This window comes from Palaemon carinicauda, chromosome 21 (assembly GCF_036898095.1).
Source record: "Palaemon carinicauda isolate YSFRI2023 chromosome 21, ASM3689809v2, whole genome shotgun sequence".
Lineage (NCBI taxonomy): Eukaryota > Metazoa > Arthropoda > Malacostraca > Decapoda > Palaemonidae > Palaemon > Palaemon carinicauda.
In genome coordinates this window covers 82149766-82172721 of record NC_090745.1, presented here as the reverse complement: position 1 = coordinate 82172721, position 22956 = coordinate 82149766, and the positions used below count along the sequence as shown (strand labels likewise).

At 37.2% G+C, this 22956-nt stretch overlaps 1 protein-coding gene across 1 annotated transcript in view; it reads right to left on the bottom strand.

Annotated features, from left to right (window-relative positions):
• The window catches only part of LOC137614689 (PE-PGRS family protein PE_PGRS30-like), an 84362-nt gene that overhangs the window by 4741 nt on the left and 56665 nt on the right, over window positions 1–22956 (bottom strand). The window contains exon 2 of the mRNA XM_068344373.1: window positions 2672–2840. Within this exon, the coding sequence (XP_068200474.1) occupies window positions 2672–2840 (169 nt within the window). The remainder of the gene's footprint in view (window positions 1–2671; window positions 2841–22956) is intronic.

Sequence of the window (22956 nt, the reverse complement as noted above, 5' to 3'; positions counted from 1 at the left end):
AGCGGATAATCAAAACCAATTATAAAAGAAATATGATATAAGATTGCTAATAAATAGCCTTATTTGCAAACAATAGCGGACCATCAAAAGCATTTATGAAAAAAATGGGATATGACTGCCATATTGAGGCAAGGAGTTTCCCCATGAGTTTTGGTGGAACCGTGGAAGCATTGGGACTTGGGAGGTTAGCATACGGTCAATGAATCTGCATCTAAAGCTAAATGAAATCTGCAGTAAACCTCCACTCCAAAAATCGGATAAAATCAAATAACGAGTTAAATGGATTACTGGTGGTTTTAATGTACGTAGAATTGCAACATTTAAAGTTTTGAGCTGCTGGGATCAATTTATTTCTGAATTTTGATATAAAAGTGGAATTTTTTTATCACATAGGCATCAGATATATCTTTTACCAAAGAAACGTTTATGAATTCTATGCCATAAAATACAAGGAAAGATCACTGAAAGGAATTACTAGCTTTTATTACATCAATGTATAATACTTATGTTGCCTTTGGAAGCAGAAATAGTTAACTAAATGTATGAGTATAAACATACCCGATTATATATATATATATATATATATATATATATATATATATATATATATATATATATATATATATATATGTATATATATATATATATATATATATATATATATATATATATATACTGTATATAGGCATATATATATTATATATATATATATATATATATATATATATATATATATATATATATATATATATATATTTACTTTTTCTAAATGGACTATTTTCCTCGCTTTTATCGCTTAAAAGCGGGTGGCACCATATTTTGTGAAAATAATATATGTATATGTATGTATATATATATATATATATATATATATATATATATATATATATATATATATATATATATATATACACAAATATATACATATATATGATATATACACATGTATGTTATAAAATACAAAAATGTATTATAAATGAACTGTGAGGTGGATGATACTTACAGATATCACAGTAAAAATATATAAATAGAAGGGAAATTACAAAAAAGGATTAGAAGCGTTTGAAAGAATTTGCAAAAACAAAATTAAAAATTGAGCATCACAAGCAAAGAAGGACAATGAATGCCAATATGGATGGTGGGAGAATAGAAGGGATAGTTTGTGGAAAAACAAAAGGGATAGTTTCGTTTGAGCAAGAAATGAAGTAGGCATTTGTACGAGATTTGTTTTGTTTGGGAAAGTGAAAGTGAGAAGTGAATCTTGAATATAAATGAAAGAAAAAATGTTGAAGCTGTGTGAAAGAACTGATTGCATAATACCGTGATTGCAGTATGACAAGAACTGAAATGTTGCGAAATCTAAAATTGCTGAGATGTGGTAATAGAGTATCTCGAAATAGTTAGGTCATGCAACAAGAAGAGATAATGATATTAAGGTGAAGTACATATATATGATAATCATTTGGAGAAAGGAGAATATAACCGTAAAAACGGGTTAAATGGATGGCGTTAAGATGATGATTGAATAGAAAGAATTTAATATCTAGTAAGCACCTGAGCATGTGTATGGCGCAGTGTGTGTGGGATGGTTCGACAGGTTGCAAATGATGTTTCCATGTAAAATGTATGATGCAGATAATATCGTGGAGGTTTTCACAAAAAGGGGTTCATTTAGATTCTGCTATTAAAGTATGAAGGGTGATTTTCTCAATAAAATATCTACATACATATGGGCATAGGTAAAGAAATATACATGCAACAATCAGTAATTGAAGTTTCCATACAAACGATGCACAAAAGATTGAAAATCATATTATGACAAAACATGGATGGTTTTACAAAAGGAATTCATTCAAAATTTGCTATTAAAGTATGAGGTATGATTTTGTTATTGAATTATTTACATACATTAAGCATGGTGAAAGGAATTTGCATTCAACAATTATGTATTAAAATCTCCAGATAAAAGAGGATGCAAAATTATTCAAAATCAAATGATGGCCAAATTGAACAATAACGAGATAGACCAAATGGATGCCAGCGTGGAACCACATACAAAAACATCACTACAGCTTAAAGCAGATATGTTCTAACTTCGCTAACATGTTCATATCTTTTGGATACTTTCCGAGCGAAGATTGAAAGATTTATTGAAAAGGGCGGAAATAAGTTACTAATTTTTTACAAAAAACAACTAATAACCAATATTAATCGTTTTAGAAGTCTTAATCAATATGCATACTCTAATTAGGAAAAATATAAACTGCACCGATTAAAACAATTCATAATTATCAACAAATATTTCTTTCAAAACATTGCAAGATCTTACACGATCCGGGCGTAATGAATTAGAAGAGCACAATGAACGACGTAAAAAATGAACTGGTAAACAATTAAACAAACAACCATGCAAAATGGTAATTGTGCACAGGTAGAACAAAGGATTAAATCTCTTCCCTGTGGAAAGGGGGGGGGGAAGGTGACAGAGGGAGCAAAGTCAAAGCCTTGCAATCCCACAGATATTTACAAGCATAGCCAAAGCATATTCACAAAAGCAGGAGGGAAACAAAAGAGGATCAGGTGCACTATAAGCGGTAGCCGGGAGAAGTGAAAGGGTTAGTACGTCAAAGCATGCGATATTGACTTCCTTTTTGAATCGATATTATCGAACCTCTTGTTCGGACGGCTGGGGTGACTCGGAGGTCTCCGAGGAAGAGGGCGTGAGCGGCCGGGCATCCTCGGGATCCGCCAGACCTATGTTGATGAGGATCTCGCCCAGGACGTCTTCTGGCTCGTCCTCGCTCTGACGAAGCATCGAGTACACGACGCGGGGGTATCGCCTGAGATGAAAACACATTGCGTCAGGGGAAAATACAGGTAAATGTCTTAGCCTGGTACATGGAATCAAAACATTAATTCTATGATCTAAATTATTCAATACAATAGATTCATGTTGCCAGTTTCATACCCAGGCAGATAAAACTGTGTTTCTACTCGCTTGTCTTATTGTACTGAACCATATGATTATAGCCCGTGTTTGCAGGATGACCGTGTACTTACAATTACTATCATCGTTACAATAATATTCAATTATGGAGACCTTGATGATTCAGGCTGATGAACTAATTACATTCATACTGATGCAAGCTAGAAGAAGAAGAAGAAGAAGAAGAAGAAGAAGGAGAAGGAGAAGAAACCGTCTATCACACAGCACTGGGGGTTCGTCAAAAACAGTTTCGCTACAGATACCTACTCGATTATCGGTAAAGTATTAATCATCCCGTATCTAAAGAGAGTATCTTCGGACACTTCTTCAACCCCTTAAAATCATAGGTTTTTTGTTAGTCCCTCTTCTATAAAGGGTTAAAGGTTATTCACGAACGGAAAAGGCGAGCGACAGTGACATGCCCTAGAGACTGACTATATGACCAGCGGCTATCCCAAAGCCCCTATCCCTAGCACATAAGGATTTCGAGGTTATAGACACTATAAAAAAACTATCGATCTTGAGCGGACGTTTCCAAAGGCTACCACAACCCTGAAAAACAATTTGAGAATATATTGATGGTGGCAGCGAGAAGGGGACATGGTTTGGATGGGAGAAATACGAGAGGATAATAACACGGGAATTAAAAAAAAAAAGTTAATAGACATTAGAAATACAAAATGCATAATGAAATTACTTCTATATGAAAAAAAAAGTAATTCAAATATAAATAATTTACCTCGTCTTACCCAATAAGTACTTGAAACTACTTTCTGAATAATGAAGTCCAAATAACAAAGGCACTTACATGTGAGAGAGAGAGAGAGAGAGAGAGAGAGAGAGAGAGAGAGAGAGAGAGAGAGAGAGAGAGAGAGAGAGAGAGAACTCTCCCGTAGAAAATGAAAACGGTTGTCATACAAGCGGTGAACACAGTGGACCGCTATGAAAGTAAGATTATTCCCATCCAACATACATCCTATCAACTACAACATAAATGGCAAATCCGTGTGCGTCCTTCTGCCTTGCAAAATCACTTGGAGTAACTAGGAACTGTTGACTTGCCTCAGTTGTTCCACAGTTCACCACATGATTTTGCAAAACTAAAAATATTCATCAGTGCAGTAATTGTGCGATGTTTTAGCGTGTTGGATATCCAAAATCCATAAATAGATTCAAACATACAGTTGTTAAAATTTAAATAAGGGATCCCACACAAAGTGACAAGTTTCAGTCTCAAAGGGGTGTTATCGATTTCAGAATCTAAAGGAATTATCCTAAACGTTAGGTGAATAAAACCATATCAATACAGGGACACTCTTAAGAAACTACCACTTAAACTTACAATTAGTTCATTATAACTTTCTAACAGTCATCTCACAGGAACAGTGGAATTCTATTAGGTTTCAGTATAAATAACTTTCAACAAGCATGTAGTTTATAAATCTAGGGTGCTTTTTACCCATATTTCACTTCAAAAATTGTGCAACTGAAAGTCCTGCGAATAAATTGTAATCATTCCCTTAAAATACTGAATTTAGGTATTGGTAGAACCTAGAAGAAAAGAAAAAAAAATCCTTTTTTAAAAACTTGATGGCCACAAGGCTTATTTCTACAATATAAAAAATAATGAAAAGTTAGTTATTCAAAACAACGGTACAAAAATATATCATTAAATATAATTTAGAATAAAGCAAAAAAATCGTTTTATTCCCTTTTGTAATATCAAACAGACAAGACCAAAGAGAACTACCACCATTTGATCGATTCTCTGAGGGTCCTGATAAAAGAAATCGATGTTCTGTCATATTAGTCACCTTTCCACTGCGCTAACAATGCCTTTGACTTATATGGGATGTTTATCGGCTACTTTATTTCATTTTATTGATTAGAGAGACAAAGGCGTAAGAATTGCAGATTTATGTTACACTGAATCCTGTAAACAAAGACAATATACTGCATTCAATTTCAAAGGCTTTTCTCATATAAGGTAAAACAGGGTTAACCTAGATAAACCATTTCGTTATCACAATTACTAGATTTTAGATGAGTGCCTTAGTTACTGAGAGCACAAAATTGAATATGCCATACAAATTACAAATTTATACGTAGTTCTGTACTGTTGCTAAGTTACGAAGGGAAATTACGAAGTGACATTAGATACAAATATAACTCTTGGGCCATAATCATATAGTCAAATCAAATATAGTAAGGCATTGTTTGGAGAATATAAAAGTGATACAGTATAGCTGGAATAGCAGTTTCCAAAAAAATATGAGCAGGATGATGTAAAAATGCCCCATAATTGTCTACCTATTTGCCTCCAGTTATGTTAAACTGTAGTTACATGCAAACATTTTAAAACTTATGAAAGATTCAAATAAAAAAAAAAAATAAAAAAACGTTTCGAATGACTACAAATATATAACTCAAAACCATCTTCTATTACCTATGTTTTTGTCTTCGAAATTAATCACAAGCCAATTATATCCTAAATGCTTTAAATACACAATAGACTTCATATCTAGCCACCAGCATTATGGTCAATTTTTTTTTTCATGGTTTTAAAAACTCCGAAATAAGCTTTCTTGAAAAGAAATTTTCTCGGCAGCGGTTATATTTTCAGTTACATCACATGCAGTATATGCAATACAAATTATGCATATTTATTCATGTGAAATTGTCAAGTTATGGTAGTTTTCTCTTGAATTCATATTATTACACAAATCCTAAGTCAGGAAGAAATCCTTCGCGCAGGGGGAAAAAATTCTCGGAGTGAGGAAAGAATCCTTCTCGAGGTGTGGAAAAAATAAAGAGAAAATAATCTTTCTCAAAGTGAAGAAAAATCTATCTCGGAGTGAAAAAAAAATTCCTTCTCGAGGTGAGGAAAAAATCCTTCTCGAGATGAGAAAAGATATAATTGGAGTGAGGAAAAATTCTTCAAGAGGTGAGGAAAAAAATCCCTCTCGAGGTTAGGAAAAAATCCTTTTCGAGGTTAGGAAAAAAATCCTCCTCGAGGTTAGGAAAAAAATCCTTCTCGGATTAAGGAAAAATTGTTCTCCGAGTGATAAATAAATCCTTCTCTGATTAAGGAAAAATTGTCCTCCGAGTGATAAATAAATCCTTCTCGGGATGAAGAAAAAATCTATTTCGGAGTGAGGAAAAAAATCATCGGAGTAAAGATAAATTTTCAGCAAATATTCTACCACTTCTACACAGAAGGTCCTATATATACTAAGGAAAAACTGTTATACCTTTAATATCAATGCAGCTCTGCATATTACTTCTAAGACTGAAAGGTATAAATGTTTTACACTACAAATACAAAGTCCATACTGATCAAGAAGGAAAAAGAACACCCACAAAAAAGAAGAAATACGCTTTATGTGTAGAGACTATTAAAAACATCAGCAAAATTACGTAAAACAATAACAGAATACTGGTAAATAAAAATAACGTTATCAAATTAATAAAACACAGGGATTACGAAGTTATTAACTCAAATAAATGAATACCGTATCGAAATTCATGAAGCATATTATCAATATTTTTATCCTATAATTACAAAAATGAGGTTAATCGGATAATCTAAGATAAATGATAAACGTATATGGGAAAAAATTAACAAACCCAGAAGAAAGAAATTAATTAATTTGCCAAATAATTGTTTTTTGGAAACTCTAAACAAAACATCTACTTGGAGAATTAATTATGTATCAGAAACTTCCATCCAAATATTGAATAATTAAAAGTAGTTATCTGAAAAAAAGGCCGACTTACAATTGATTTCAAGAAGTGAATTTTGGCAAAAAATATTTCAACCAAGAAAATTAAAATACTAGAAAACCACTCTCAGGGTGCAGACCTCCGCCACAATAGCATATTTCTTGAAATCAGCTTGAATTTCATTGGGACCTATGAACTATTTTAACGTTCCCATTAGGCCAGGCAGTCATAGCAATAAACTGTTAGTCTGCATGACCCGTGGGGTAGAGGCAAGCTTTAAGTTTGTGTGACAACCATGTCCGAACTTGGTCAATCTTTTGCTCCACCTTGACCTTGACCTTTGTCCTGTGACTTTCAAAATTGAATCACTTTCACGTCTCAAAATATTTATTAATCCCTGAAAGTCTCATAAATATATGAGTAAAATTGTGGCCAGAAAGTTGTTCTAAAACAAACAAACAAACAAACGGACAAACAAACACACAGAAGCGAATACAAATCCTCCTCACAACTTCGTTGGTGGGGGTAAAAATAGAAAAATCTCAAGCTAAGAGGAAGAATATGATTCGGCCCACGCATATCCATAATGAATCTCAACTTTCTTTCATATCCCACCTCAAAAAGAAAGAATTATCTCGTAAAGAAAAAGTGATTTGGAACTTCCAGACGGCCAGCTTCCATAACTCCGCAACAAACATAGCAACATTTCATCCGTCGCTTTTCCGTCTATTTTACGTCACTCGAGCGACTGCCATGACCAACTGAATGCAGAATGAAATTGCATTTCCTCTCGAAAATACTGCAATGCCGGTGTCCATACCTCTCTCTCTCTCTCTCGTCTCCCGTGTGGGAAAGGCGAGTCGGCTTCTCGAGGGTGGGTAAGGGGTCCGGGTTTTCGAGGAATTTTTGAAGAAGTAGGCCCATGTTTACACTGAAAGGTAGATTTAAAATATCAATATGATTCGTGGAAATTTTCTTGATGGGGTTTCGAGAAAAAAAAAATTTATAGGATCCGTTAGGATAGAAGATAGGTGAGTTCGTTGGCTGGGTGGATTAATGTTTTTAAAAAAGAGAATATTTACAATGATTAAAGTTTTCAATAAAAACATAAATTCATATATATATATATATATATATATATATATATATATATATATATATATATATATATATATATATATATATATATAAAGCCCCTCCTCCTTTAACCCGCGTTAAATAGTGTTCAATTATATACTCATATTACTTCAAGGAAATCAAAACTAGGCTTTATCACTTTATCAAGGATAATATACAGAAAATGTTAAATAATCCATGAACAGCTCAGCTCCAAAGATAAGGTACAAAAAATTGAAAATAATCTATGAATAATTCAACCCAAAGGATGAGGGACAAAAAATGAGAATGATCCATTCAGTAGCTTTGACTAATCAGAGAGCATTTCGCTTCTGAACATTCATTCTCCTATACTGAAAGAGTCGAGTTAGGAGAAGGTCAAGAAGAATACTATGAACCAATGCCATATAACTCTTTGATATGAGTTATTTTATAATTCATATGAGCGAACATCGACAATAAAACCATTGAACAGCATCAGTTGTGGTAACCTATTGGAAACGTCATTGTCTGGCTATCTGCTGGATGGGGGTTCAAGACCGCTTGAGCTCCATAGTTTATTGTAGTGTCTGCAACCTCATCATCCCTGTGAGCTAAGGATGGCGGATTTTAGGGGAGTCTGTAGGTTTACCTTGTGACGGGCCGAGAGAAAGGTTAGGACTCAAAGGCAGGAAGCAATCAACTGAGTAGTATTATTAAAGAACACTCTCCTTTATATACAAAACCTCAATGCAACAGGAAAATACATGTTCGAGAAATGACAATGTTACATAGGCGACACATAGACATGTTTGTTCTGGTTCTTTTTAGTGCGAGGGAAGAGCGCAGATACAAGCATAATCTATACAAAATAATTTATGTACGATCGTGTGACACACGGTTGGTACATGGCTCCCCCCCTAAAAATGACATACTGTACATGTTAAATAGGGCGCCCTGATCTAGAGAGACGAACTGTAGGCGGGTCATCTGGCAGTAGATAAGCAGGTTTTAGATGATCAATGGAGACCCAGTCTTCTTTGCCACGAATGTTTAGTAGGAATACTTTCGGACTGCGTCAGATCACAAGGAAAGGGCCCGTGTAAGGGGGCGTTAGCGGTGGTTTGGTAGTGTCGTTGCGCAGGAAGACGTGCGTTGCAGAATGCAAGTCTGTTGGTATGTGATGCTTCGCTGGGGGCTTGTAAGTCTGGCGGTATGGAGTAGATTTTCCCACGATGTGACGTATGCGCTGGAGATCGTCGGAGGAGGTTGTAGAAGGAAAAAATTCGGCAGGGACGACCAACGGGTCGCCATACACCATTTCAGCTGCCGAGACATCGAGGGCGTCTTTAGGAGTGGTCCTTAGTCCAAGGAGGACCCAGGTAAGCTGAGTAAACCAGTTGCAATCCTTGCAGCGGGACATCAAAGCTGCTTTGAGGGTGCGATGAAAACGTTCAACCATTCCATTGGCAGCGGGGTTGTAGGCCGTTGTCTGATGTAGGGTGATGCCCAGGAGATTCGCTAATGATGTCCACAATTGAGAGGTGAAAGTGGTTCCCCTGTCAAAAGTAATATGCTCAGGGATACCAAATCTTGAAATCCATCCAGAGAGTAAGGCAGATGTACATGAGGCGGACGTTGCAGTTTCCATGGGAATGGCTTCAGGCCAACGAGTGGAGCGGTCGATGACGGTAAACAGGTAACGATGTCCTTGTGATGTAGGTAGGGAGCCTACAACGTCGATGTGAATGTGTGTGAAACGACGCTGAGGTTGAGGAAAGGTGCCCACTCCTGAATCCGTGTGTCGATGTACTTTGGAAGTTTGGCAAGAAGTACAGGCGCGGACCCAATCCTTAGCATCCTTAGAAAGGCCGTGCCAAATGAACTTTGCCTTCAGCAGCTGTGCAGTAGAACGGCACGAGGGATGTGAAAGGCTGTGAATGAAATCAAACACCTGCCGTCGCATGGGAGCAAGAATCCAAGGTCGCGGTCTTCCAGTACTGACGTCACAGAGGAGGGTGGTGTTGGAGTCTTCGAGGGGAAAGTCTTCCCAACGGAGGGACGTGCAGGATGTCCTACATGCTTGATACTCTGGATCCTGTCGTTGGGCTTCAGCCAGGGCGTTGTAATCCAATCCCAGTTGAACGGCAGCCAACGTGTTTCTTGACAGGGCATCGGCAACGGGATTAATTTTCCCAGGGACGTATTGAAGGGTGCAATTGTATTCAGCCACAGCGGAGAGATGTCGACGTTGACGGGCGGACCAGGCGTCAGACTGTCGAGTGAAGGCGTGCACCAGAGGCATGTGGTCTGTGCGAATGACGAAGGGCGACCTTCTAAGAAATGAAGAAAGTGACGGACAGCCAAGTGCACCGCCAGCAATTCTCGATCGAAGGTAGAATAACCCGATTCTGCCTTGGACAGTTTTCTGCTGAAAAAGGCCAATGGGCAGAGCGAGCCCTTGACCACCTGCTCGAGTACTGCACCAATAGCGACGTCGCCGGCATCGGTGGAGAGAGGGAGAAGGGCATGTGGGGTAGGAAAAGTGAGAGCCGCAGCAGTTGATAGGGCCTTCTTTGCATTGCAGAAGGCTGCATCTTGAAGGGGACCCCACTTCAGGTCCTTTGGCTTGCCCTTGAGGGAGGCGTAGAGGGGAGCAAGAGTGGCTGCAATGGCCGGCAGAAAACGGTGATAATAGTTGATCATGCCCAAGAATTCCTGCAGAGCTTTGACGGTCGAGGGCACGGTGAAGTCCTGAACGGCTGCTATCTTCTCAGGGAGGGGGTGGACTCCTTCAGGAGTGATGCGGTGCCCTAAGAACGACACTTCGTTGGCGCCAAAGGTACACTTGTCGTACCGGACTACAAGGCCGTTTTGTTGCAGGCGGTCGAGCACAATGCGCAGGTGACGGAGGTGTTCCTCTTTTGAGGAAGAGAACACAAGTATGTCGTCCGCATAACATACACAGAAAGGGAGGTCCTCTAAGATGCCATCCATGAGACGTTGAAACGTGGCCCCAGCATTATAAAGGCCAAAGGAGGAGTAATTGAAGGTGTATGTACCAAACGGAGTGGTGATGGCGGTCTTGGGGATGTCTTCTGGGTTCATAGGCACCTGATAATACCCCTTCAAGAGGTCGAGCGTAGAGAAAACCTTTGCTTTGTGCAGGTAGGAGGTCACGTCGGCAATGTTTGGGAGGGGGTAGTGATCCGGTTCTGTTTGCATGTTCAGGCGCCTGTAATCCCCGCACGGACGGAGGGAGCCGTCTTTCTACAGAACAATGTGTAAGGGTGACGACCATGGGCTGGAGGCCTTTTGGCAAAGGCCCATTTCCTCCATTTCGGCGAACGTCTGTTTGGCGGCTGCCAATCGTTCCGGTGCCAGACGTCTGAATTTTGCGAAGACTGGGGGTCCCGTCGTCTTGATATGGTGATAAATACCGTGCTTGGCAGGAACCGTGGGCGTTTGGCGAAGTTCTGGACGGAAAACTTCCGGGTACGACGTGAGGAGGTGGGCGTAGGCATCCGTGGGTGCGCTGATGTGGTGAGCGAGGTTAGAGGGGGCGGGTGGAAGAGGTGTCGACAAGTACGAGTCTGCGTTGAGCAATCGTCGGTGGGCGACATCGACCAGAAGGTGGAAATGAGAGAGGAAATCCGCACCGAGGATTAGCATTGTGACGTCAGTAACGAGAAACTTCCAATTGAATTTACCGTTTCCGAATAATAATGTGAGGTTCTCGTAACCGTAGGTGGGTATCGCAGTTCCGTTGGCAGCTACCAAGCGGACGTCGGCGGATGTAGACAAACTACGTCGTGCCTTGAAGAGTTTCCTTGGTAAAAGAGAACGACAAGCACCCGTGTCTACCAAAAATCGCACGCCCGTTCCTGCATCCTGTAAAAAGAAAAGATTAGAAACACGGGAGGCCACCGCTACGAGCGATGGCCTACTTACACGTTTTTTGGCCACTGACAATCCTCGGCACATTTCTTCGCGGTTGCCTTGAATCTGAAGTGGTAGTAGCAAAACTGCGGCGGATGGGAGGTAGTAAGTGGCTGTAGAAGTCGTTCGTTGGGGCGCGAGCGATTGGTGGGAGGTGGGCGGCTTTGTCGCCGCTTTGGCACGTCACTGGGTAGGCATGTATGTCCTACGGCATTCATGTCAGCTTCGGTTGACGTTGAACAGGCATCCTCTTCGTCAGGGGTGGAGGCGTTGATGGAGGTCTTGAAGTGGCTGTCCATAAGGGCGTCGGCTTTGGTCATCAAGTCCTTTATGGGTAAACTATCGGCATTGGGTATGGCAGCGCGTATAGGTCCTGGTAAACGGCATATCCAAAGGGCACGAAGTAGGTTCACCTCACGAGGAGAGCCGTCTGTGGCAGGTTGAAGGCGAGCGATACTGGTCATTTCCCTGAGGGCATGCGAAGCCCTTTGGTCCCCCAACGGTTGTTGCGGGAGCTGAAAAAGCTTTGCTATATGGGCGGCTGGTGACGGCGAGTACTGCTGCAGAAGGTATGTTTTGAAGGCGTCATACGGTATTGGGGTGTCTCCTTGTTCACAAAGCCAGTCGGATATTTCTGGGAAGGTGTCCTTGGGTATCGCCGCGAGAACATAATCCTCTTTGGTGGTTGAGCGAGTCACGCCCCTGTTGCGAAACTGGACTTCTGCGCGCTGAAACCAAGCAAACGCCTCTCCGCTGGCAAACGATGAAAGTTTGAATGGAGCGGCCGTAGCGCCAACTGCCGTAGAGTCCGTCATAGTACCAACGATGGAGGGTCGAGGGGGTGGGGGTGGAAGGCGGTGGAAGCGAGTCGACTTCCGGGGTCACCAATGTGACGGGCCGAGAGAAAGGTTAGGACTTAAAGGCAGGAAGCAATCAACTGAGTAGTATTATTAAAGAACACTCTCCTTTATATACAAAACCTCAATGCAACAGGAAAATACATGTTCGAGAAATGACAATGTTACATAGGCGACACATAGACATGTTTGTTCAGGTTCTTTTTAGTGCGAGGGAAGAGCGCAGATACAAGCATAATATATACAAAATAATTTATGTACGATCGTGTGACACACGGTTGGTACAACCTGCTGATTCATCAGCAGCCACTGCCTGGCCCTCCTTTGTCTTCCCTTGATGGAGAGGGGGCTTGGCCGCTGGTCATATGTATATATGGTAAGTCTCTAGGGCATTGTCCTGCTAGAATATTGTCAATGTTCTTTGCCTCTGCCATTCATAAGGGATCTTTACCTTTAAACCTTCCGGTTGTTCGTTTCCGTTGCCATAGCGCAAATAGTCTGAACCGACCGATCACTTTGTCATCCCCATAACAAATCTCTCTTAAGTTTGTAACGGAAGATCAGAACTAACATGAAGAGCGCCAATAACAACAGGTGTGGACAAAGGACAGAGGTACCAAGCAATGTGAGTGTCCCTAAAGACAATAAACAAAATTGGCAACTACTTACTAAATGAATTTCCTCATAATGAGAGAAGGTTCGACTCTCTAAAATCACGTTTATACAACTACAACGAGTACAATGAAGGAGAGGATCTAACAGGAAATCATATAATAGCCGTTGGGATGCTATTTACCATACTTAATTATAACCTGTGGAGAGCAGTAATCGCCTTATTGCTAAAATTTATGTGTTAAATTTTGCATCAGCAAATCACATTCTGTTAGCGAAAACAGATAATGTGTTAATATCTATTTAAAAGAGAGAACAGCAATAAATCTGAAAGTTAAAAACAAATACCGTATGGAATCTTTAAGAGCAGAACGTCACTGCATCCATAAAATCTGTTTGCTAAGGTTTTATGGCCCTTTCTCTTTCACAATCTAGGAATAGCATTTTCTTTCGGATTAAACTTCACAGTTATCTCATACTGGTTAATTCCTTTTCTAATTACTTGAAGAATAAGAATGGATGAAGGAATAGGAACGAATGAAGGAGAGTAGGATTGGGTGAAGAATAAAAATGGACTAAGAAGAATATGAATTAATGAAGAAGAATAGGAATGGATGAAAGAATTGGTAATTCTCTTGTAAATAAAAGTAGGCTATAGAAATATGAAAAAAATACTATGCAAGTACTGTATATTTACACAAAATTTATATAAAGTAGAAACAACATTGGCTTTTTACAAATATATACGAATTTCACTTAAAATGTAAAGTAATAATTATCCCAGCCTATTTCATATATTCGAAATTCAAATTTTCAAGATTGAATAATGAAGAAATTCCGAAGACTATGAACAATAAAATAATCAAAACTGTCAATCTTCACCAGAACACTCAAATATAGTATGCAAATAAACACCTAAATAATTGAGCAATATTTTCAATAGCCTGAAGGTTTGGGCGACAAACACTTCGTTAGTATTTTGACAATCCCATAACCTCTTCAAATTATTTTGATAGCCTATTCAAAACGTCAATGCCTCACAATCTGTTGGACGGAAGTTTGAGACCCACTCAAGCTCACTAGTTTTTTTTTTTTTTTTTGTGTCTGCTACCTCACCATACTTGTGAGCTAGGGATGGGGGGGGGGGGTTTGAGGGAGTCAATTGGTCTACCTGCCGATTGGTCTACCTATAGTCCATTTCTTTTAGCGAGTCATATTTGCACCGGCTCGCAGCGGTGCCCTTTTAGCTTGGAAAAGTTTCCTGATCGCTGATTGGTTGGACAAGATAATTCTAACCAATCAGCAACCAGGAAACTTTTCAGAGCTAAAAGGGCACCGTTGCGAGTCGGTGCAAACATGACTCGCTAAAAGAAATGGACTAAAGCACTACTTGGTTCTAGCTTGATGGAGAGAGGGAGTGGACGCTGATCATATGTATATATGGTCAGTCTCTAGGACATTGTCCTGTCCCTTGTCTCTGCTCTTCAAGAGTGACATTTAACCCTATAAATGGTTATATGAAATTTTATATAATGGTGATGTGAAATAATGGATACGTGTTGATAAAATCATTCACATTACTACATAATCCAAAAGACTTTCCACACTAACTTCTGAAACTATCAACAGCAATATGGCAACTTTTACAAAACACTGAAACCCAATCAAAACAGTGACTCAATCAGTAATCATATTATTGCCAAGAAAAGTTTTGAGGTATTTCCTGCAGACAAAGGAGGAAGAAGAAAATCAATGAACGACATTGCATTAGCGTCGAACTTTCCGCCGCAGAACGCCAAGGAAAGAATTCTTTTTCAATTCTTCTAAAAAAATTATTTTCTTTACCAAAAGACGAGAAGAGAAATAAAACTAATTTACCAAAGATTACATTCTGCGGCATTGAGACGTTATTAATGAAAATAAATTTGTTCTTTGGAATTTCAAATTCTCAGTTTTAAATATCACTTGACAAATTACAGAATGATAACTGCTATTGCCTAGAAATATAACTTTTCTGAAAGATGTATGCTTTTTAGTAATAAATATAAGGATATGTCTGTGAAATAGATAGTAATAGTAATAGAATTAATCTTTCGGGCAATAATGAACAACAGAAAGCTTTCTTGACAAATTACAGAACGATAAAGGTTTAAAGGTTTAAAGGCTGCTCAGGATGGCAAAGGCAAGGGACAGTGACATTGCCCTGTCCAGCAGGACAATGACCTAGAGACTAACTATAAATACATATGTTCAGCGCCCAAGGGGCCCCCCCCCCCCCCTCAAGCTGGACTAAGTAGGACCAAGCAATGGTTGCTGATGATTCAGCAGGTAGACCTATAGGCTTCCCCAAACCCAGCATCCTTAGCTCACAAGGATGGTGAGGTTGCAGCGACCAAAGGAACTAACGAGTTTGGCGGGACTCTAACCCCAGTCTGGCAATCACCAGTCAGAGACGTTACCACTTAGGCCACCACAACTGTTATTAACTAGTAATATAACTTTCCTGAAAGATGTACGATTTTTAGCATTAAATATAAAGATATGTTGATCAAATAAACCCTAATAGAAATGAAATTAATGTTTTTAAGAACCCTTAACAACAGACAATAGATTTTCAGAGATGAAAATGAAAATAACACACTTAAAAATAGCTACTAATAACAAATTAAACTAGTCTCTTGTACCAGCAACGTTCAGTACAAGGTTCTACCATATTGCTAATGTATTTATGAACAAGACTTGCTTCTAAAGGGAATAAGGTTAACAGTTCATATCAGTCAATGAAATATTCTATCGAAGACTTGTGAACGATGACCTAAGGGATACGTAGTGATTGATTCATATATCTCTGACGTACTTGCTGGGGGAGTGTGAACGTTTGTTAAAAATGAATAGGATTCAAGAGAATAAGGAGTTATATGGGAGATATAATAATTACTAAATATGGAACGAGAGGGGCACTCAGTAGAGCGCAGACCTTCGCTGTGGCAGCATTTTGCTCGACCTTGACCGTGACCCCTGACCTTAACCTGTATTAATTGGCGTAGATTTTCATACACTCAAATATGAACAAAATTTGAAGTCTCCGTGACAACGATGTCCAGACTTATGGTTGATTATGGGAATTGGACATTTTACTTGACCATGACCTTGACCTTCTAAAATTAAATCGTTTCCAGTTTTTTACATAACAGTTAATCCCTGCAAGTTTCATTATCTTACAACTAAAATTGTGGCCAGGAAGCTGTTCACAAACAAACACGCACAAACAAACACACAAACAGGGGGTAAAACATAATCTTCCTCCAACTTCGTTGGCGGAGGTATAGAATTACCTTTAAGACTTGGATAATTTACTGGGAAAGGGTGGGCGTTGCAACCGGTTTATGTCTAGATTACATATCGCACTGCAAACAAAAAATAAGACTTTTTCTTTGAGATCCAAGAATTTTTATAATTTAATGTCAAATAATAAAACGAAACTTTTTCAAAAGAAAAAAAAAATTAATCAAAATCAAAGAATCGGGCTACCAAAGGTATTGGCTTCCCGACAGCCCCAGACAGATGGTGTACAGTTATCAGCTATATGTTTCAATATATCGACTAAATTGTCGATAAAATACACTATAAAAAATAATGCTGATAAAAAGTAGAAAAAAAATTATAAAAAGTATATTCAATAATCTGATAAAAAAAAAACTAGATTTAATAAATAGATATCAAAGTAGAATCGATATCATATCAACTACACTTTTTCGTAAAAGTAAAGGAATTAATATAGACCTCATCAATTTTCTATAATATTATACAAATCAGTACAAAAACAAAGAATACATAAAGATTTGGATAATGTCAATACACAAACAATTAAACAAAGAAAATGAGAAAACACTTTCCGGATTAAAAGACTCTTTGATGTCCAAAACAAAATAGAAAAAAGGAGATAAAACTGTCAAGTTTGATTATGACACACACTAGCAGAAGCACTTTCATGGCTCGTGACGTCTCGCTCACAAGAAAATTACCTTGGCGACACACCAGGTCACGCCATCTCATCAAGAATCACCAACTGAAAAACGCAAACCGATGCAATCATACTACATTGCCTCAGCATAAAGAGAGACGTTCGACAGAGAGAGAGAGAGAGAGAGAGAGAGAGAGAGAGAGAGAGAGAGAGAGAGAGAGAGAGAGAGATTGCCAACTTAACTATTATATCGTCCATATTTTATAATCAATTAAAGTTGATAGAACAGTGTGACTATCAAAACATTATTTTATAAAATAAATAAAACTTGATACAATAATAATAATAATAATAATAATAATAATAATAATAATAATAATAATAATAATAATAATAATAATAATAATAACTAGAAAAGTGCTCAGACTGCAGACTTCAGCCACGGCAGCTTATTTCTTGAAACCAGCTTTCCTTTCCAAGAATAAATAAACTGCTAGTCTGTAAGACCCGTGGGGTCGAGGCAAGTTTGAAGTTTTTGAAGTTTGTGTTGCAACCATGTTCGAACATGGGGTTAAGGTTAGGGTTAATTCGGTCGACCTTTTGCTCGACCTTGTGCTTGACCTTTGACCTAGGACTTTCATAGTTGAATCACATCTACGTCTCAACACAACAATTAATTCCTGGAAGTTTCACTACTCTATGAGTAAAATTGTGGCCAGGAAATTGTTCACAAACAAACAGAGTCGAAAACTTAACCTCCACCCAACTTCGTTGTCTAAGGTCATAACTAGAGGGCCACTCGGTAAAGTGCAGACCTCCACCGCGGCAGCTTATTTCTAGACATTTTACTCGACCTTGACCTTGACCTTTGACCTTAACATGCATGCATTTGCGTTGATTTCCATATACTCAAATATGAACCAAGTTCGAAATCTCAGTGACAAAGCTATATAAACTTATAACTGATTACGTGAATTGGACATTTTGCTTTACAGTGACCTTGACCGTTGACCTGTACCTTCCAAAATTTAATCATTTCCATCTCTTTACATAACAATGAATCCTTGCAAGTTTCATTACTCTACGAATATAGATGTGATCAGGAAGCTGTTCACAAAAATAAAAACACGCACACAAACAAACACAAAAACTCATAAACAGGTGGTAAAACATACTATCCTTCCAACTTTTTTGGCGGAGGTAATAATAATAATAATAATAATAATAATAATAATAATAACCTATCATTAAAATTATAATTACTAAAAAGGAGAACAGTCACCATTGGCTTTAACATAAAATAGAATGGTTAAAATATACAAAAATCCTGCCGTAAAATTCATAATATTTTCTCACTCTGTTACTTCTCAAGGACGGCAAACACGACACGGCCTTGACCGTTTGGTGTCAGGAATCAGCCTTGATTCTATTGGACCCTCCTTGGTTCTTTCCAAGGTCATGCTTTCATAAGCAAGATCTTCCTATCACATTTAATATCTGATTCACGAGTATTCTTATAAGGATATGTATAAAATAGTTATTTTATCGTTATTCGAAGGACATTTCCTAACTGCACCCACGGCGTGTGTGAAAGTTGTGTAAATTCCTATTTGGAGCAAAAATACAGTCGATGAAGAATCAATAATGAGATAAGATATCAATGCTCTGTCGTTAAATTTAACGCATTCCCGAGACACCATATCTCGTTAAAGGTAATGGAACCACAATAAATTGTACTACTATGCATCCAAGCAAAGTTCGAAAAGGTTTCCTTTCCTCCCATAACGCTAGCGCGCGTGAAATGAGTGGCAATATAATATCTCCTCGGCTATCTGATACCTCATCAACACCCAAAGTTCAATCAAAAGTTGAACTAGAAGTTTTGACATTCCAAGTTCGCCTAGATAATGAGGATGAAGGATACTAATATCAAGGTAATGACAATCTCTCTCTCTCTCTCTCTATCTCTCTCTCTCTCTCTCTCTCTCTCTCTCTCTCTCTCTCTCTCTCTCTCTCTCTCTCTCTCTCTCTCTCTCTCTCAAGTGACGGGCCGGTATATACCATACGGCCAATATTCGGAAAAACAAACAAGCGAAGCAAATCTATAGAAATTACCCCAACGAGCACAAGCCCCAATAGTGCCACATTCTCAGCTCGTTAAAAGGACCTTATAATTCCTCTTAAATGAGAATGAAGAACCTTGAGTAGGGACCCAAAATCCCGCATTAAAATTCTTATGCTGGAGAGGTAAAGGCCCATGAAAAATTTCATGATAGTGTTTTTATTACCCCAATGTGGAAACAAAACCTGAAATGATTTTCCGTGGGAATTATTATTATTCTCATTAATAATAATATCATTATTATTATTATTAACTGCTAAACTACAACCCTAATTGGAAAAGCAGAATGCTATAAGCCCTGGGGCTCCAACAGGGAAAATAGACCAGTGAGCAAAGAAAACAAGGAAAAATAAAATATTCTAAGAACAGTAACAACATTGAAATAAATATCTCCATATGAACTATAAAAACGTTAACAAAACAAGAGGAAGAGAAATAAGATAGAATAGAACTTTAAACCAAGACAGTGGAAGACCATGGTACAGAGGTTATGACACTACCCAAGACTAGAGAACAATGGTTTGCTTTTGAAGTGTCCTTCTCCTAGAAGAGCTGCTTGCCATAGCTAAAGAGTCTCTTCTACCCTTACCAAGAGGAAAGTGGCCACTGAACAATTACAGTGCAGTAACCCTTTGGGTTAAGAAGAATTGTTTGGTAATGTCAGTGTTGTCACGTGTATGAGGACAGAGGAGAATATGTGAAGAATAGGCCAGACTATTCGGAGAAGGATCCAACGTAGTACTGTCTGGCCAGTCAAAGACCCCATAACACTTTTAACATAGATGCATTAGTTCAAGGAACCTTCTACCGCTGGGTAAGCCTCCTTAATTCACTATAAGAGAACATTGTCCTGGAGTTTGTAACATCTAATTTAATCATTTAGATTTTAGTATTTTATGTAAAGCTCGTTTTGACATCGAGCTAAGATTGCTAAAAACCTTTTGCATAGAAAAGCTTGAACCGAATTTAAACCTATATAGCTGCCTTCAGCAAAAAAACTGTTTTAATTGCTATTTATATTTTTATATTATCTTATTGTTGTCATATGTCAACAATATTGTTAGTGTTTGTACAAATATGTTATCTTAAAGAGCAATTTAAAAAATATATATATACTGCAAAATGTGCTGGGAAAAAAATAACCCCCTGGGGGTTAAGGGTTGGAAATTTCCAAATAGCCTGGGGGTAAAAGGGTTAACTTTACAGAACCTGATGATGGACAAATATCCGAAACGTTAAAATAAATGAGATTAAATGGAAGATAATGTTTCAATTCGTATTAGTACTTCAATTACTCATTCGACTGCGTTTTCCTTCGTCTGAAAATTACATAACCACTATTATTATTGTTATTATTATTATTATTATTATTATTATTATTATTATTATTATTATTATTATTATTATTATTATTATTATTATGAGTTACGGCATTGTTTTAGAAAAGCAAAAGAAAATTACTTATACTACCGTTCTTAGCAATCTTACAAGAAAAAATAGGCTTCTTCAAATACGTACGTTGAAACAGAGAGAGAGAGAGAGAGAGAGAGAGAGAGAGAGAGAGAGAGAGAGAGAGAGAGAGTTCATGATCTTTATTTTCTATAATACTGAGGTAATGAAAACATAAATCTAACCAACCCATTGGTGCCACTATTAAGGAAATTATCTTTCATTCATTTCGAACATGCGTGATGGCCTACCATTGCATCAAATTCAAGTTGGAGGGGTTTGAAGACAAGGTAAATTTAGCAGACTCGCTGACAAACATACGACGTAAGATCTCCTTCAGGCACATACATGTACGAAGTGCTCTTTTTATACGCTTTTTAATTAAAACCTTTCAATCACGGAGACTAGTGACACAACAATAAGCGCAACAAATGCCCTGACAGCCAATTTATGGATGAAATCTCTTCAAATACATACTGTATAAGCGTGAAGGTAAACCATAATCCAAAGAATAGAGGTATACCTTTGTAGTAACTGATCAGAATCCCTTTGGATGTGTTAGAGAAATTACGAAGGCAAGATGTGCTTGAGAGACGCAGTAATAATAAACAGGCAATAAGAAAGACAGACAGAGGCTGACTGACAGAAGCACAAATATAAGGGAAAATTATAGTCCATGACTTACTGAAATATAAAAGAAAGAAATAAGCAAAATTAAAAGCAACACCAAGTCCCTTCTGCAACTTCCAGGGGACCAGTTCAAAATGCAATTTACTGATCCTTAGTCCATATGGTGACCAATCTCGCACAATCATTCCAACAGTTAGAGTTTGATTCTATGAGAGAGAGAGAGAGAGAGAGAGAGAGAGAGAGAGAGAGAGAGAGAGAGAGAGAGAGAGAGAAGCAAAGTTCAAGGTCATTTGATAATTTCTCTGACAATTAACGAAGAATATTGTCTTTGATAAGACTCCTTGGAAGGATACCCTCAAGTAATATACTTATAAAATAAATAAAATATATATATATATATATATATATATATATATATATATATATATATATATATATATATATATATATATATATATATATTTATATATATATATATATATATATATATATATATATATATATATATATATATATATAAACATATATATATATTTATATATATATATATATATATATATATATATATATATATATATATATATATATATATATATATATATATATATATATATATATAATCTTTATTTTCTCGTGTAAATTATTTTTATTCAAATCTCATGGTAAATAAAACGTTGATTAGCACAGTTATATGATGCTTAAAAGCTTCAGCACTTACAGATGTTAACTGTTACCCCCCCCCCCCTCCTTAATGATTGGTATGATAACTTATAGCACAGTTCAAGGGCTTTATTCAAGGACGCCTACGTCAGTAAAATTCCATATTTTGTTCAAACACAAAAGAATATAGTTCCGTATGAAATCAAAGTAACTAATATTGTCAGCACAAACAGTTTTTTTGTAAATAAGGATTTTCAATGACGTTCCCAACAAGAAAGTCTAAATATAAATCATAAGCAACATTATATGTAAAAAGCGAAACAAAAGGGAATGCCGAAGTTCCTATGTCAAATTCGACATCTGTCAATCTGTCTAACCTCACATTTGAAAACAAGTCACGCTGGAATCATGACGTATGAGTGCAATCAAATTTAGCCAACATTAGAAACTGAGAATTTTTTTGATATATCGAAAGGTTCAAGGCGAAAGCAGAGGTTAGCTTTCATGAATATATTTTTTCTATTTCTTTTACAATAACGCTTATAATAATTTACTTTAATCTTCTGAATACAGCAAATCGATGTCGCTACAAACTTTATTTCAATGACTAGGAGGATATAATACGCATATGCAATAAAAAAAAATTCCAAGACGCTTTGCCATCTCTGTCTCCCATTATGATATAAACAATGAAATTCAAGAAAAATATAACAGCCTATGATCTATATAATAAAAGTTTATATAAGACTACATATTATTCTCAACAGCGTATACACATCAAAACGTATGTATAATATACAGTATATATATATATATATATATATATATATATATATATATATATATATATATATATATATATATATATATATATATATATATATATATATATATATATATATATATATATATATATATA